Genomic DNA, 15,673 nt, shown 5'->3' on the forward strand with positions numbered 1-15,673 from the left:
GCTCACCTCTATGGATCCCCAGGACCAGGATTGGAAAACAATGTAGTACATACCAAAAGGTGTGATGCAAATGATATGCAATTATTATTTAGCTAATTTGCATATACTTTGCATAAGCATCCCACTTTTTTCTCTGTACTGAAAGTGCTCTAACTTGATTGCTAACATGCAACCTTTTGGCATTGTATTAACAGTGGACTAATGAACAAAATACACAGAGAAACGTTTTTTTGTCAAAACTTAGAGCCTACCACTCCATTAACAGTCATAAAGCCTACCACTCCATTAACAGTCATAAAGCCTACCACTCCATTAACAGTCATAAAGCCTAGCACTCCATTAACAGTCATAAAGCCTACCACTCCATTAACAGTCATAAAGCCTACCACTCCATTAACAGTCATAAAGCCTACCACTCCATTAACAGTCTGACCCTCTATATAGTCTTTGGTATAGATTGAGCTCTAACAATGGGTCATGGAAAAGGTCTGTTGAAATGAATACTGTAGTGGTGTGAGAAAGGTAACACAAGCTTCCCCTCTGGTTCCATTCCCCCAATAGTAACTGGGTCATTATTGGATCGTGGTGGTAATGCTGTCCCTGGACTTTGGCACCATAAAAAGACTAATAATGCATTACAATACTATGCTGACATATGAGATGGTTTTAAGAAGGTCGTACCATGGATTGTTTAGATCATTTATTTAGTATTTTAGGACATTAGGTATAAACATGATTAAAAATGATTTGATAAAATACAGAATTTGGCCTTTTCTACTATATCCCATAGAAACGCATTGAATGAAACATTCATTAAAATACTAATGGTGAAAACTGATCAACACGTCATCAATATCTGATACATTTAGTATTTTATTAGGATCCCCAGCGGCTACTCTTCCTGGGGTCAAACAGGAAACACTAAAAAATACATAATATACATACAAGCTCTACATTTATCATTAAACAAACGTTATTTAGTAATATAAAATAATCCACCCAAACTAATGCTAAAAACTGATCATCACACCATCTTTATCTGATATACACAAAGTGTACAAAACATTAGAAACACCTTCCAAATATGGAGTTGCAGCCCCCTTTGTCCTCAGAACAGCCTCAAATCGTCGGAGCATAGACTGTCCAAGGTGTTGTGTGCGTTTCACAGGGAAGCTGGCCCATGTTGACTCCAATGCTTCACACAATTGTGTCAAGTTGGCTGGGAGTGGATCTACTCTGAATAGCTCATTCCATCTCCTCCCACAGATGCACAATTACAGTGAATTCATTGTAATGTTATTGGAACTATTCCTGGACCAGCCTTGTAGCATAATCCTGCTGAAGAAAACAATTTGCAGATGGATACACTGCTGTCATGAAGGGAGGCACCTGATTGGCAATGATGTTTAGATATCCTGTGGCATTCAAACATTGCTCAACTTTTATCAAGTCCCCCCAATGTGTGCCCTGAAAACACACCCCACGCCATCACACCACCACCCTGCAATGCTGACACAAGTCATGGATGCAGGCAGTGTAAAGTATTTAAGTAAAAATTATTTAAATAACTACTTTAGTAGTATCTGTACTAGACTACTTATATTTGACAACTTATTTCACTACATTCCTAAAGATAATAATGCACGTTTTACTCCCTGACACCCAAACGTACTTGTTACATTTTTTTTATGATTAGCAGGACAGAAAATGGTCCAGTTCACACACTTATCAAGAGAACATCCCTGGTCCTCCCCACTGCCTCTGATCTGGAAGACTCACTAAACACAAATGCTTTGTTAGTAAATTATGTCAGTGTTGGAGTCTGCCCCTGGCTGTCTGTAATATAAAAAAACAAGACAATTTTGCGGTCTGGTTTGCTTAATTTCAGGAATTTGAAATTATTCATACTTTTACTTTTGATTCTTAAGTATATTTACAACCAAATACTTCTAGACTTTTACTCCAGTAGTATTTTACTGGGTGACTTTCACTTTTAATTGAGTCATTTTCTATTAAGGTATCATAACTTTCACTCAGTCTGACAGTTAGGTACTTTTTCCACCACTGGATGTATGTCCTCGTGGTTTCCTCCATACCCCAGTCCTCCCATCAGCGTGAAACAGCAGGAACCAGGATTCATAAGATCAGGCAACAGTTTTAGAATTTTCAGTGTCCAGTGTCTTCATTCCTTAGCCCACCTGGGTTCACCTGGTCAGTCTGTCATGGAAAGAGCAGGTGTCCTTAATGTTTTTTTGTTTTTTACAATAGAGCGTTCTACGCTTCATTTGATCCAATTCAATGTTGCCAATTATTTAATGACATGAGAATTAAGTGACAAATCTTAGCTGGACTGAGAGAACTGATGAGGCTTCTCTCCTTTATGTATACATTGGTGTCTTTTTAAAATGGCCCAATCTGTAGAATCTCTTCTCACAGTCAGTGCAGTGATAAGGCTTCAGTCAAGTGTGTATCCGGTGGTGTGTCTTTACGTTGCCCAATCGGGAGAAACTCTTGCCGCATTAAGAGCAGGAGTAAGGCTTCTCTCCTGTATGTATACGTTCATGTCTTTTTAAGTTGTCCAGTTTAGAGAAACTCTTTCTACAGTCAGAGCAGGAGTAAGGCTTCACTCCTGTATGTATACGTTCATGTCTTTTTAAGTTGTCCAGTTGAGAGAAACTCTTTCCACAGTCAGAGCAGGAATAAGGCTTCACTCCTGTATGTATACGTTCATGTGTTTTTAAGTGGCCCAGTTGAGAGAAGCTCTTTCCGCAGTCAGAGCAGGAGTAAGGCTTCACTCCTGTATGTATACGTTCATGTGTTTTTAAGTCCCCCAGTTGAGAGAAGCTCTTTCCACAGTCAGAGCAGGAGTAAGGCTTCTCTCCTGTGTGTGTTCTCTGGTGAACTTTTTGCTCAGTTGATGTTTTGAAGCATTTTTTACAGTCAGAGCAGGAGTAAGGCTTCTCTCCTGTATGTATACGTTCATGTGTTTTTAAGTCGCCCAGTTGAGAGAAACTCTTTCCACAGTCAGAGCAGGAGTAAGGCTTTTCTCCTGTGTGATTTCTTTGGTGAACTTTTAGAGCAGTTGATCTTTTGAAGCATTTTTCACAGTCAGAGCAGGAGTAAGGCTTCTCTCCTGTATGTATACGTTCATGTGTTTTTAAGTCGCCCAGTTGAGAGAAACTCGCCCCACAGTCAGAGCAGGAGTAAGGCTTCTCTCCTTTGTGTATACGTTCATGTCTTTTTAAGGTGCCCAGTTGAGAGAAACTCGCCCCACAGTCAGAGCAGGAATAAGGCTTCTCTCCTCTGTGCACTCTCTGATGAACTGTCAGAGCCTTTGATGTTGTAAAATTCTTCCCACAGTCAGTACAGGAATACAGATTATCTCCTGTGTGTATTTTTACATGTAATTTTAGCTTTGATAGAATTGAAAAATTCTCCTCACAATGTGGACAGTGGTGAGACCTCTTAGCTCTGTGAGCTTCCTGCTGTTGTTCTCTGGATGTCGAGAATGTCTCAACACGGTCTCCTGTGTGAACAACATCAGAAGAACCAGTCAGTTGTGTGATATACACTACAGGTCAAAAGTTTTAGAACACATACTCATTCAATGGTTTTTCTTTATTTTTACTATTTTCTACATTGTATAATAGTAAAGACATCAAAACTATGAAATAACACACATGGAATCATGTAGTAACCAATAAAGTGTTAAACAAATCAAAATACATTATATTTGAGATTCTTCAAATAGGGTTAGCCTAACCCTAACCCTAACCCTTTGCCTTGACAGCATTGCACAATCTTGGCATTCTCTTACCATGAGAAAGAGATTTCCCAATCTTATCTTCTTCATCTTTAATGTTGACATTCAGCTCCATTGTTTGACTGCAGTCTTCCAGCTTCACTGATGCCATCTCTGGATCCTGCAGTGCAAACTGGGCTCCACTGTCACAATCAGGACCCAGTGAATGTAGGTTTGGACTCCGTGCGGAAGGAGAGAGGCAGGCTGGGTTTGTCCTCACTGTTGATGTTACCGGCCTCAGACTTAATTCCAGTTGTTCTGTAGTATCATTGAGAAACAGACACAGAAAGTTGTCTTGACAGTTCTGGCACTTTCTTTATTCTCAATAAAATATATAATATTTATTCTTGTTAAATGATCTATTTCAGTGCTGGACTTGGACTGAAATAGGTGTCGGTACTCATTTTTAGGTGCAGGAGCTCCAACATACTGTTAACATTCTGTCCAAGTTAAGCACTGATCTCATTTCAATAGATCAGGTAGATAAGCATTTAGAACAAAACACGAATGCATTACAATTAGACAAAGTACCTGTTTTAATTAGTCTACACAACGTAAGTGCACTTAACCTATTATAGGTTTTCCCGAATTCGCATAAATGACTAAAAAACATTCAGTACAAGGTTGCAGTGTTTTAAGCAGCACTATTTTCCTGAATAACCTTGTCTTCACTGTATTTTTCAAATCAAAAACCAATAGTATTTCCTTTCACACCATAGTAACATGTATAGATAGACATAAACAACTGAATGTGTCTGAATATTAGTACACATGTAGAAAACTGATGATCATTACATTAAGCTTCAAAACTGGAGTGTGACCGTGAAATTGTCTCTCTGCACCAGCACTGAAGTCCGTTGGAGCAGACAGAGTGGACAGCTACATTTTACCAGCTCGTGAATTTTACACAAAACCAATAACATGCTAAACAAACTCAGATATCTCAAATAAATAGATTCTTGAGGAAATGATGTACATCCATTCAGACAAACCCAAAGTATCTAACGTTAGCTATGTGACTTGTAAAATTGTTTATCACGTTCTTCACTCAGTTTGACACAACACATCAAACCTTTACCAAACGTGATAATACGTTAACGGATGTTACCTAGCATGGTATAACATGTTGTTTTGATATTACAACGTTTAAACGTGCTATTACATACCTGTAGTAATAACTAGAAACGGACACAAAAGTTTATCTTCTTGACATCACAGTTCTGGTTCTTTCTTTATTCTGAAGAATGTTGTGTACCCAGAACTTCCTGTTCCCCCACTACCACAGTGCAGCCACAGGTAGAACAATGAGACAGATATTTCACCGGATGTAGGAATGTGAAGCATCCGCTTAGCGTTTCAACTCACTATCAAATATGGTAGTGAGAGGAAGCCCACTGGGCGGCAGTGGGAGAAGACGGAACGAGATCTATTTTGTCCGACATTCTGCAAATGTTCTAATCAATGAAACATCTGATCTTAATACAGTTCTGTTCCCAAAACTAAAATCAGTTGTGAACAGAGTGGACCCAGTTCTGTAGACTTCACCCTTTGCAAAAATTATTATTTATTTTTTTAAAGACGTTGAGAAGGAACGCAAAGTCGAATTGAGTTATTGCACAAGAGTGCTTCATAGAGGAGGCGTTCCCTAACAGAAATATGCAGATATGCGCTAGAACGCGCCAATAGGATCTCGCTAGCTCGTGCTTGGCTCTGCCCACTATGACTTATCTCTTCCCATTGGAAACGACCGGCTGTTGTCTATCTTGGTTTGGTGGATACTTGGAATGGCCCTACCCTATTATATGAGAAGGGAAGTGCTTAATTTCAGTTGGATCCTCCAGCACCTGTCACTTTTTTTGTCTTTTGTTCTGGAACCCATTTGCCAGAATCAGGTAGCCTACCTCTTGTGTCATGAAAAATAATTTCCACTGTTAGCAAAGTAAACATCCTAATTAAAGGAATCAGAGTAATTACATTTGGACAAGCTGTCGTACACGTCGATCCAGACCATCCCAAACATGTTCAAAGGGTGACATGTCTGCTGAGTATGCAGGCCATGGAAGAACTGGGACATTTTCAATTGTGTACAGATCCTTGCGACATGGGGCAGTGTATTGTCATGCTGAAACATGAGGTGATGGCGGAGGATGAATGGCAGGACAATGGGCCTCAGGATCTTGTCATGGTTTCTCTGTGCATTCAAATTGCCATTGTTAAATTCAATTGTGTTCATTGTCTGTAGCTTTTGCCTGCCCATACCATAACCCCGATATCACCACAGGGCACACTGTTCACAACATTGACATCAGCAAACCGCACGCCCACACAACATACTGGTGGTCTGCAGTCGTGAGGCTGGTTGGGCATACTGCCACATTTTCTAAAACAACATTGAAGGCGGCTTATGGTAGAGAAATTAATATTACGTTATCTGGCAACAGTAGTCCTTGCGGTCTTGGAGGCCCAAAAATGTCTCAGCTGCAGATATGAGGTCCAGATTCTTGGACTTCTTGTGCAGTACAATTAATAACTGTGGCGATAAATACTAAAAACATCAACCAACATGACCAGTGAGCTGAGATAAGGCGGAGCTTTACCTAGCATAGACTTATAGATGACCTGGAGCCAGTGTGTCTGGCGATGAATATGTAGCGAGGGCCAGCCGACTAGAGCATACAGGTTGCAGTGGTGGGTGGTATAAGGTGATTTGGTAACAAAACAGATGGCACTGTGATAGACTGCATCCAGTTTGCTGAGTAGAGTATTGGAAGCTATTTTGTAGATGACATCGTCGAAGTCGAGGATCGGCAGGATAGTCCGTTTTACTAGGGTAAGTTTGGAGGCGTGAGTGAAGGAGGCTTTGTTGCGAAATAGAAAGCCGATTCTAGATTTGATTTTGGATTGGAGATGTTTAATATGAGCCTGGAAGGAGAGTTTACGGTCTAGCCAGACACCTAGGTATTTATAGTTGTCCACATATTCTAGGTCAGAAGTGTGGCTAAAAGGGCAGCGAACGGTTGGAGAGCATGAATTTGGTTTTACTAGTGTTTAAGAGCAGTTGGAGGCCACGGAAGGAGTGTTATATGGCATTGAAGCTCGTTTGGAGGTTAGTTAGCACAGTGTCCAAGGAAGGGCCAGAAGTATACAGAATGGTGTCGTCTGCGTAGAGGTGGATCAGGAAATCACCCGCAGCAAGAGCGACATCATTGATATATACAGAGAAAAGAGTTGGCCCGAGAATTGAACCCTGTGGTACCCCCATAGAGACTGCCAGAAGTCCGGACAACAGGCCCTCCGATTTGACACACTGAACTATATCTGAGGAGTAGATGGTGAACCAGGCGAGGCAGCAAGGCAGTCATTAGAGAAACCAAGGCTATTGAGTCTGCCGATAAGAATACGTTATTAAGGGAGAAAGAGACATTTATGGCTGTATCACTTTGTATCTTAACTACTAGGCAGAAAACTGTTTGGTCAGATGTGTAGGAGGAGACTCAGCCTAGGAGAAAGGGTTAAATATCAGTGCTTGTGTGAGCAATGTCTTTCTCTAATGCAGCTACATCCTCTGAGAAGAATAAACTTGGTTTGAGCTTTCATAGTGTCCGTTGAGTTTTTACTCTGAGAATTAGAACCTAACACTAAGTAACAAAATGGTCCATACATATATAGCGTTATCGTAGTATATATATATATATATATATATATATATATATATATATATATATATATATATATATATATATATATATATATATATATATATATATATATATATATATATATATATATCTCCCATGAAACCTTAATAAACCAAGAAAGTATCAAAGATCAGAAATGAACAGCCTGTGGAGAAAAAGTGATACCATTGAATAATGTGCTACGTTACCCAGAGGCCCTTTGCACATGATGTTAGTGTTGCATGTGAGTGACCATCATTTTAGTCCAAGGATATGATCGAAAGGCCTCCATCATTCTTAAAATGGAAGAAGTTTGGAACCACCAATAATCTTTCTAGAGCTGGCCATCCGGCCAAACTGAGATCGGGGGAGAAGGGCCTTGGTCAGGGAGGTGACTGGGGGACTAATCAGGATCGAGTGGAAAGATGAAAGGAGCAAAATACAGAGAGACCCTTGATGAAAACCTGCTCCAGGGTGCTCAGGAACTCTGACTGTGGCGAAGGTTCACCTTCCAACAGGACAACAACCCTAAATACACAGCCAAAACAACATAGGAGTGGCTTCAGGACAAGTCTCTGAATGTCCTTGAGTGGCCCAGCCTGAGCCTTGACTTGAACATCTCTGGAGAGACCAGAAAATAGCTGTGTGCCGACACTCCCCATCTAACCTGACAGAGCTTGAGAGGATCTGCAGAGAATAATGTGAGAAACTCCCCAAATACAGGTGTGCCAAGCTTGTAGCGTCATACACAAGAAGACTAGAGTCTGTAATCTCTGCCAAAAGGTGCTTCAACAAAGTACTGAGTAAAGGGTCTGAATACTTGTAAATGTTTTTGTTTTGTTTTGTCAAATTTCTAAAAACCTGTGTTTGCTTTGTCATTATGGGGTACTGTGTAGATTGACGAGGGGGGAAAAAAAATCATCTATTTTATAATAAGGCTGTAAACACTGCCACCTTTAACATAGAAGAATACTACTAATCCCTTTGTTAAAAACACCAACTATATGGCACAAAGTACAGCAATATCTGGAAGAATCCCCTGTATTATCCAGTTTTACACCCATTTGGTGTGATGACAATTTCACACCTGGTAGGAATTGTAAAATTCCTCCACTCACTATCACAAGGGATCGTAACTACAGACTCATTTCATATCATCCTCCACTCACTATCACAAGGGTTAGAAACTACACAGACACATTTCATATCATCCTCCACTCACTATCACAAGGGTTAGAAACTACACATACTAATTTCATATCATCCTCCACTCACTATCACAAGGGTTAGTAACTACACAGACTAATTTCATATCATCCTCCACTCACTATCACAAGGGTTAGAAACTACACACACTCATTTCATATCATCCTCCACTCACTATCACAAGGGTTAGTAACTACACAGACTAATTTCATATCATCCTCCACTCACTATCACAAGGGTTTGAAACTACACACTCATTTCATATCATTCTCCACTCACTATCACAGGGGTTAGAAACTACACACTCATTTCATAGAACCCTAAAACACTGTCAGTTTGTCTACTTTTTTAGTCTACTCTCTGATCACTCCAGACAGCCCAGTGAATAAAACAAATGGTGACAATACTGGTGTCAAACCATGAAATAACATTAACCTTTCAATTGAAACAGTTCTACTGCAACTTTTCATACACAGTGTGAAGTTGGAATGAACACAAACTTAATTAGAAAAAACCTGTGCTTACTAAGAGAAACCGGTTTCTCCTCTGCTTCATCTTTAATGTTGGCATTCAGCTCCAGTGTTTGACTGCAGTCTTCCAGCTTCACTGATGCCATCTCTGGATCCTGCAGTGCAAACTGGGCTCCACTGTCACAATCAGGACCCAGTGACTGTAGGTTTGGACTCAGTGTGGAAGGAGAGAGGCAGGCTGGGTTTGTCCTCACTGTTGATGTTACCAGCCTCAGACTTGACCTGATTTGGCCTGTAGTAATAAAGAGAAACGAACACAAGTTATTGTTTTGACAGTTCTTTCACTTTCTTTATTCTAGTCAATTACAGTGCCTTGAGTAAGTATTCGGTATTAGGCTTCAAACATAAAGATATAAAACTGTATTTTTTTGTGAAGAATCAACAACAAGTGGGACACAATCATGAAGTGGAACGACATTTATTGGATATTTCAAACATTTTTAACAAATAAAAAACTGAAAAATTGGGCGTGCAAAATTATTCAGCCCCCTTAAGTTAATACTTTGTAGCGCCACCTTTTGCTGCGATTACAGCTGTAAGTCGCTTGGGGTATGTCTCTATCAGTTTTGCACATCGAGAGACTGACATTTTTTCCCATTCCTCCTTGCAAAACAGCTCGAGCTCAGGGAGGTTGGATGGAGAGCATTTGTGAACAGCAGTTTTCAGTTCTTTCCACATATTCTCGATTGGATTCAGGTCTGGACTTTGACTTGGCCATTCTAACACCTGGATATGTTTATTTTTGAACCATTCCATTCCATTTTGCTTTATGTTTTGGATCATTGTCTAGTTGGAAGACAAATCTCCGTCCCAGTCTCAGGTCTTTTGCAGACTCCATCAGGTTTTCTTCCAGAATGGTCCTGTATTTGGCTCCATCCATCTTCCCATCAATTTTAACCATCTTCCCTGTCCCTGCTGAAGAAAAGCAGGCCCAAACCATGATGCTGCCACCACCATGTTTGACAGTGGGGATGGTGTGTTCAGCTGTGTTGCTTTTACGCCAAACATAACATTTTGCATTGTTGCCAAAAAGTTCAATTTTGGTTTCATCTGACCAGAGCACCTTCTTCCACATGTTTGGTGTGTCTCCCAGGTGGCTTGTGGCAAACTTTAACCAACACTTTTTATGGATATCTTTAAGAAATGGCTTTCTTCTTGCCACTCTTCCATAAAGGCCAGATTTGTGCAATATACGACTGATTGTTGTCCTATGGACAGAGTCTCCCACCTCAGCTGTAGATCTCTGCAGTTCATCCAGAGTGATCATGGGCCTCTTGGCTGCATCTCTGATCAGTCTTCTCCTTGTTTGAGCTGAAAGTTTAGAGGGACGGCCAGGTCTTGGTAGATTTGCAGTGGTCTGATACTCCTTCCATTTCAATATTATCGCTTGCACAGTGCTCCTTGGGATGTTTAAAGCTTGGGAAATCTTTTTGTATCCAAATCCGGCTTTAAACTTCTTCACAACAGTATCTCGGACCTGCCTGGTGTGTTCCTTGTTCTTCATGATGCTCTCTGCGCTTTTGACGGACCTCTGATACTATCACAGTGCAGGTGCATTTATACGGAGACTTGATTACACACAGGTGGATTGTATTTATCATCATTAGTCATTTAGGTCAACATTGGATCATTCAGAGATCCTCACTGAACTTCTGGAGAGAGTTTGCTGCACTGAAAGTAAAGGGGCTGAATAATTTTGCACAACCAATTTTTCAGTTGTTGATTTGTTAAAAAAAGTTTGAAATATCCTATAAATGTCGTTCCACTTCATGATTGTGTCCCACTTGTTGTTGATTCTTCACAAAAAAATACAGTTTTATATCTTTATGTTTGAAGCCTGAAATGTGGCAAAAGGTCGCAAAGTTCAAGGGGCCGAATACTTTCGCAAGGCACTGTATGTAATTACAATAGATCAGGTAGCTATTGACAACAAACAACAAAACATTCACATTAAACAAAGTACATACTTTAAATTACACAACACAAGTGCACGTAACCATAACATGCCATTTATAAAAAATAAAACGTCTCCTTTAAGCAGTACTTCAAAGTGTTTTTACTTAGTTACTTTACACCACTGACAATTGTATTTCCCGTTCACACCATAGTAACAATTATAGATAAATATAGAAACAACTGAATGTGTCTTAATATTAGTACACATGTAGAAACTGATAATCATTACATTCAGCTTCAAAATAGTGTGACCGTGAAATTGTCTCTCACTCATGCACCTGCACTGCTACCCCATTCATAGACGCTAACTGCTTTAGTACACCTGCACTGCTACCCCATTCAGAGACGCTAACTGCTTTAGTGCACCTGCACTGCTACCCCATTCAGAGACGCTAACTGCTTTAGTGCACCTGCACTGCTACCCCATTCATAGATGCTGACTGCTTTAGTACACCTGCACTGCTACCCCATTCAGAGACGCTAACTGCTTTAGTGCACCTGCACTGCTACCCCATTCAGAGACGCTAACTGCTTTAGTACACCTGCACTGCTACCCCATTCAGAGATGCTGACTGCTTTAGTACACCTGCACTGCTACCCCATTCAGAGATGCTGACTGCTTTAGTACACCTGCACTGCTACCCCATTCAGAGATGCTGACTGCTTTAGTACACCTGCACTGCTACCCCATTCAGAGACGCTAACTGCTTTAGTACACCTGCACTGCTACCCCATTCAGAGATGCTGACTGCTTTAGTACACCTGCACTGCTACCCCATTCAGAGATGCTGACTGCTTTAGTACACCTGCACTGCTACCCCATTCAGAGAAGCTAACTGCTTTAGTACACCTGCACCGCTACCCCATTCAGAGATGCTAACTGCTTTAGTACACCTGCACTGCTACCCCATTCAGAGATGCTAACTGCTTTAGTACACCTGCACTGCTACCCCATTCAGAGATGCTAACTGCTTTAGTACACCTGCACTGCTACCCCATTCAGAGATGCTAACTGCTTTAGTACACCTGCACTGCTACCCCATTCAGAGACGCTAACTGCTTTAGTACACCTGCACTGCTACCCCATTCAGAGACGCTAACTGCTTTAGTACACCTGCACTGCTACTCCATTCAGAGACGCTAACTGCTTTAGTACACCTGCACTGCTACCCCATTCAGAGACGCTAACTGCTTTAGTACACCTGCACTGCTACTCCATTCAGAGACGCTAACTGCTTTAGTACACCTGCACTGCTACCCCATTCAGAGACGCTAACTGCTTTAGTACACCTGCACTGCTACCCCATTCAGAGACGCTAACTGCTTTAGTACACCTGCACTGCTACCCCATTCAGAGATGCTGACTGCTTTAGTACACCTGCACTGCTACCCCATTCAGAGATGCTAACTGCTTTAGTACACCTGCACTGCTACTCCATTCAGAGACGCTAACTGCTTTAGTACACCTGCACTGCTACCCCATTCAGAGACGCTAACTGCTTTAGTACACCTGCACTGCTACCCCATTCAGAGACGCTAACTGCTTTAGTACACCTGCACTGCTACCCCATTCAGAGACACTAACTGCTTTAGTACACCTGCACTGCTACCCCATTCAGAGACGCTAACTGCTTTAGTACACCTGCACTGCTACCCCATTCAGAGACGCTAACTGCTTTAGTACACCTGCACTGCTACCCCATTCAGAGTCGCTGACTGCTTTAGTACACCTGCACTACTACCCCATCCTCTTCACTGCCAGATTCTACAGTGATGCTGTCTGAAAAGCTGCTAGGAAGAACGCCTTCCTTCAGAGCCATGGTCTGCGTTTCACCGAGCATCTCAGCCCGGAGGACATAGAAAGAAGGAACAAGTTGTGGCCAACGATCAAGACAGCACGAAATGAGGGGAAGGCTGCTTACTTCGTCGGAGGACGAGGCTTCATCAATGGTTCAGAAATCCATATTCCTCCCTAAAATCTCACCAGAAGGAACAGGTTGATGGTTTCAGCTATGGTATTCTCATTTTCCTTATGTTGTTTACCTAACAAGCATCAGGTGACTATTTTACAGGAATACTCAGGTACTTCAATTTATTAGTTTGTTTTTGTATGACCAGAAGACCTATTTTGTTTACAAACTTACAAAGAAGATTGAAAGCTGCATTTATTTGTGATGTATACAGTAACAAGATACTGTTTTAAAGGGCATACAGGTCTGCTCTGACTGTACACGGTTATTGTTCTATTTAGTTATTAATACTCATTTACAAAAAAATGTCTTAGGAACGTGTAAAGCATGTAAAGCATTTTTTATTCAATTATTTTATGATCAGTTTTCATATGCACTTAAAATAGTAGGTACCCTTTTATTTAAATTATTATTTAGCATTTTATTTCTCAGAATAGTTCCTGAATTACACTAAAGTGTGTTTTAAGTCTCTCTTACTACAAGAACCCTTGGTTTGGTCTTGAACATAATTTTCAGTTGAGTGGAATTTCAAAACTGGACAACGTCTAGCTCAAAGGTTATGGAATAAGCTATTTTCACTTTAAATTGACTTAAATGGTGCAGATCTCGGTTCCTTATCGTTTACGTTCACTGCTCCTACGTCTTTGACTCATCCTACTAGAGTTTATACTTGTATATCTTTGTTGTTTTGTCTTTGTCTATAGTTTATCTTAATGCTAGGGGGTTACGAAACAATGTGAATAATAAGGCCTTATTTTTATTAGCTAAACAATTTCAAACAGATTTATGCTGTTTTTGAAGAGTCTCACTCAATTTCGGCTGATGCCAACTTCTGGAGGTCACAGTGGGGTAACGACATTTGGCTCTCCCATGGATCTGAACTGAGCTGGTGTCAGTCACTACAATGAAAAATAGCTTTGGTGGTAATATTCTACACTGTGACCCCTTTGTCACTTTATTTGTCTTGTGATGAGTTACAATGACATTACGCTCATTACTGTAAACTTCTACGGGTACAACACCAAACATGAGAATGATGAGTTACAATGACATTACGCTCATTACTGTAAACTTCTACGGGTACAACACCAAACATGAGAATGATGAGTTACAATGACATTACACTCATTACTGTAAACTTCTACGGGTACAACACCAAACATGGGAATGATGAGTTACAATGACATTACGCTCATTACTGTAAACTTCTACAGGTACAACACCAAACATGAGAATGATGAGTTGCTTGAATCTATAGAGAAACATATACTTCATTGGTTATCTAAATTTCCCAATTCGTTATTACTGATAGGAGGGGACTTTAACATTACAATAGATAATTCAACTGATAGATGGCCCCCAGGTAGGCCAACCAATCAGAATTTGGGTTTAATACTTTTTATGGAAAAGTTTGATCTTACTGATATATGGAGAGAGGTTTCCGGCCACAGATCATTCACTTGGAGTAACAAAACTGGTTCCAGACAATCCAGAATAGATTTTTGGCTTATGTCCAAATGTATTGATAGTGAGTGTGTTACTACAAATATTTGTACAACTCCCCTCACAGACCATAGGGCCATTTACATTGATATCAAAATATTTACCCCTGATACTAACCTGGGTAGAGCATCCTACTGGAAGCTAAATAGCTCATTATTAAATAATGATATAGTAAAATTTGAGGTTAAAGATCTGCTCTCACACTTTTGGGAAAGGGCTTGTGAAGAAAAATCTTGTTGCAAGAACTGGAAGCTCTTTAAATTTGAGGTGTCCAAATACCTTAGAAAATAAGGTAATAATCTTGCTAAGACCAGAAGAGCTGAGGAGGAAAAGGTGATCATTAACTTCCCTTTCTCGGGGGTCCCCAGACGGACTCTCAGGGGAGGAGAAGATGGAACTAATTGAGTACAAAATAAACTGGATAATATATATATATATATATATAAAATAAAAATACATATCATTAAATGCAGACAGATTGCGCACCGCCATTTTACCAGCACGTGGGACTTTTTATATTTTTACACAAAGCCAATAACATCTCAAATACATTGACTCTTTATTAAATTACATTTGAATGATACACGTTCAAAAAGAAAAATCTAGCTACGTGACGTTTATCACGTTTTTCACTCACTCGGTTTGACACATAAATTACACACACAACCTTTACCAAACGTGGTAATACCTTGACTGATGTGTTACCTAGCATGTTATGACGTGGTCTTTCGACATTGGAAAGTTTAAACGTGCTATTACATACCTGTAATAATGGACACAAAGGTTACCGTCCTCACAGCACAGTTCTAGCGCTTCCTTTATCTGAAGAATGGAGCGCGCTTCCCCGGAACTACTTCTTCCTCTGCTTTGGAGTTTAACGGCGGTTGGAATCGAATATGTAGCATTACCGCCCCCAACTGGACTATAAAATAAACCCATTACACCAGGGGTGTCAAAGTCAAATGGACGGAGGGCCAAATAAAAAAATCAGCTACAAGACGAGGGCCGGACTGTTCGAATGTTCATTGA

The 15,673-nt window shown here is 40.5% G+C and overlaps 1 protein-coding gene across 2 annotated transcripts; it reads right to left on the reverse strand.

Annotated features, from left to right (window-relative positions):
- Positions 1 to 685: 685 nt before the first annotated feature.
- Positions 686 to 15,508, reverse strand: LOC110510711 (uncharacterized). 2 transcript variants are annotated; one of them, XM_090207114.1, is made up of 5 exons: positions 15,408 to 15,505; positions 9,211 to 9,447; positions 3,818 to 4,060; positions 3,443 to 3,526; positions 686 to 2,217 (listed from the first exon to the last, which is right to left on the reverse strand). In XM_090207114.1, the coding sequence occupies exons 2-5, from the start codon at positions 9,299 to 9,301 to the stop codon at positions 2,213 to 2,215; spliced, it is 423 nt and encodes a 140-aa protein (XP_090063240.1). In that variant the 5' UTR covers positions 9,302 to 9,447; positions 15,408 to 15,505; the 3' UTR covers positions 686 to 2,212. The 2 variants fall into 2 exon arrangements, with proteins under 2 accessions (XP_090063240.1, XP_090063239.1); XM_090207113.1 differs by having other exon boundaries at positions 686 to 3,526; positions 15,408 to 15,508.
- Between the last annotated feature and the right edge of the window lie 165 nt (positions 15,509 to 15,673).

Source organism: Oncorhynchus mykiss, chromosome 18, assembly GCF_057628025.1.
Source record: "Oncorhynchus mykiss isolate SJ-2025 chromosome 18, ASM5762802v1, whole genome shotgun sequence".
Lineage (NCBI taxonomy): Eukaryota > Metazoa > Chordata > Actinopteri > Salmoniformes > Salmonidae > Oncorhynchus > Oncorhynchus mykiss.